The sequence below is a fragment of the Morone saxatilis genome, unplaced genomic scaffold (genome assembly GCF_004916995.1).
Source record: "Morone saxatilis isolate NCDOM2014 unplaced genomic scaffold, NCSU_SB_2.0 Contig14, whole genome shotgun sequence".
NCBI classification, from domain to species: domain Eukaryota; kingdom Metazoa; phylum Chordata; class Actinopteri; family Moronidae; genus Morone; species Morone saxatilis.
This window is the reverse complement of record NW_023339696.1, coordinates 5,975,434-5,976,967: the sequence shown is the minus strand read 5'-3', so window position 1 is coordinate 5,976,967 and position 1,534 is coordinate 5,975,434. Positions and strand designations below refer to the sequence as shown.

Sequence of the window (1,534 nt, the reverse complement as noted above, 5' to 3'; positions counted from 1 at the left end):
TACCTGATGCTCCTGCCAGCCTCACATCCATAAGCATGTCCTCCATCCTTTATTCTTTATTTTTTTAACTTGCAAAGGTTCATCTCTTTCACTATTCCAGACTATATCCCGCATGTATTGTAAATCTTGAATGCAACCAAAGCTACTGCAAAAAAGTAAAGCAACATGTACATATGGATAGGGGGATGGAAAGAGAACATGGCAGTATAACAAAGGGGAAATCAAGGCCTTGTAATGGCTGCTGGCCCAACAACTACTTTATATGACTACGAACTCAAAGGCATCACTGGTGTTTCATCTATGCCAATAAATAATCTGAATATGAACAGTTTTGGGTGAATTATTCCTTTCCGTCTCCCCTCGTGACCTTCTCACCTTTAAGACAATATATTAGGAACAGCAAACATGAGCTCACTTCTTACGTGGAAGGGATGAAACTAAAGTAGGTTCACACGATGGCAGAAGTGTAAAGACAAACCACACAGAGATGCACACACATATACAGGTAACTGATTGAAAAAAGTCACACGCACACACACACAGAATCCACAGAAGCCACACCAACTGTGTGAGACAAATATATACACAGGAAGTGCCTCCCACTCCCTTGCCCCTACTTGCTCTCTCTCTCTCTCTCTGAGCGTTACTCATGGTGGTGTGTTGCTGAGCAGCAGCCAGTCGTGTTTTTCCCCTCACCGCGCTCTCTCTCTCTTATCCTCTGCTCTGACTCTCTTGCGCTCTGGCTCAGCGGACAGACGAGACCTCTCCTCTCTTGCTCCTCTTCCTCTCCGCCAGTCTGTTATCTCACTGAATCCTTTATCTTTTCTTTTTTCCCTATCGTTCTCTTTTTGCACTTTGCTACCTCCCCTCCATGTCCCCCCTCTGTTGCCGGGCATTAGGGGGTCCCGGTGTGTGGTGTGGTGTGTTGTTGTGTGAGTGTGAGAGTGTGTGTTAGGGGGTTTCGGCATGGAAGCTGTGGCACTTTATACATTTCGTGCCACAGAGGGCGATGAACTCAGTTTCAACAAGGGAGACATGCTCAAGGTAAGGGAAAGAATTGTTTATACCTTTTTCTATCTATCGATACACAGACATACAGCATGTCTCACACACGTGTTGTATTTCTCAAGCAGAACAGTAGTAGACCAACAGACTGCCTCCACTGTGATAATTCCAACAGTTCTAACTTTGCTGTCTCTCAGCACTTTGAATCCAGGAGCTGCTGTTGTTGACTAAAGAAAGAGCAGTATGATACGGCTTCAACTTGTACTGAATGAACACTGAAACATTTTTGATTGAGAAAGTGACTGGCAGCTGAAAACACTGTGCAGGCCAGAGCCCTAAATCATATTCAAACCCAACTAGCTTAAAAATTGTGTCATAATTGCACCCTGGTTAAGCAAAATGGAACTAAGTATAAAATGAAATAGCTTGACTTTCCGAATTCACTTACTGCTGATAGGGGCGGAGAATCAATACCACTACTCATGTCTGGTATGCTACCTTAGCTACCTAGGACCCGCATGCCAGGCTT

At 44.4% G+C, this 1,534-nt stretch overlaps 1 protein-coding gene across 1 annotated transcript in view; it reads left to right on the top strand.

Moving 5' to 3' along the window:
* Window positions 1-896: 896 nt before the first annotated feature.
* Window positions 897-1,534, top strand: part of grapa (GRB2 related adaptor protein a) — a 31,595-nt gene continuing 30,957 nt past the window's right edge. Inside the window, exon 1 of the mRNA XM_035655709.1 lies at window positions 897-1,044. Within this exon, the coding sequence (XP_035511602.1) occupies window positions 967-1,044 (78 nt within the window). The 5' untranslated portion in view covers window positions 897-966. The remainder of the gene's footprint in view (window positions 1,045-1,534) is intronic.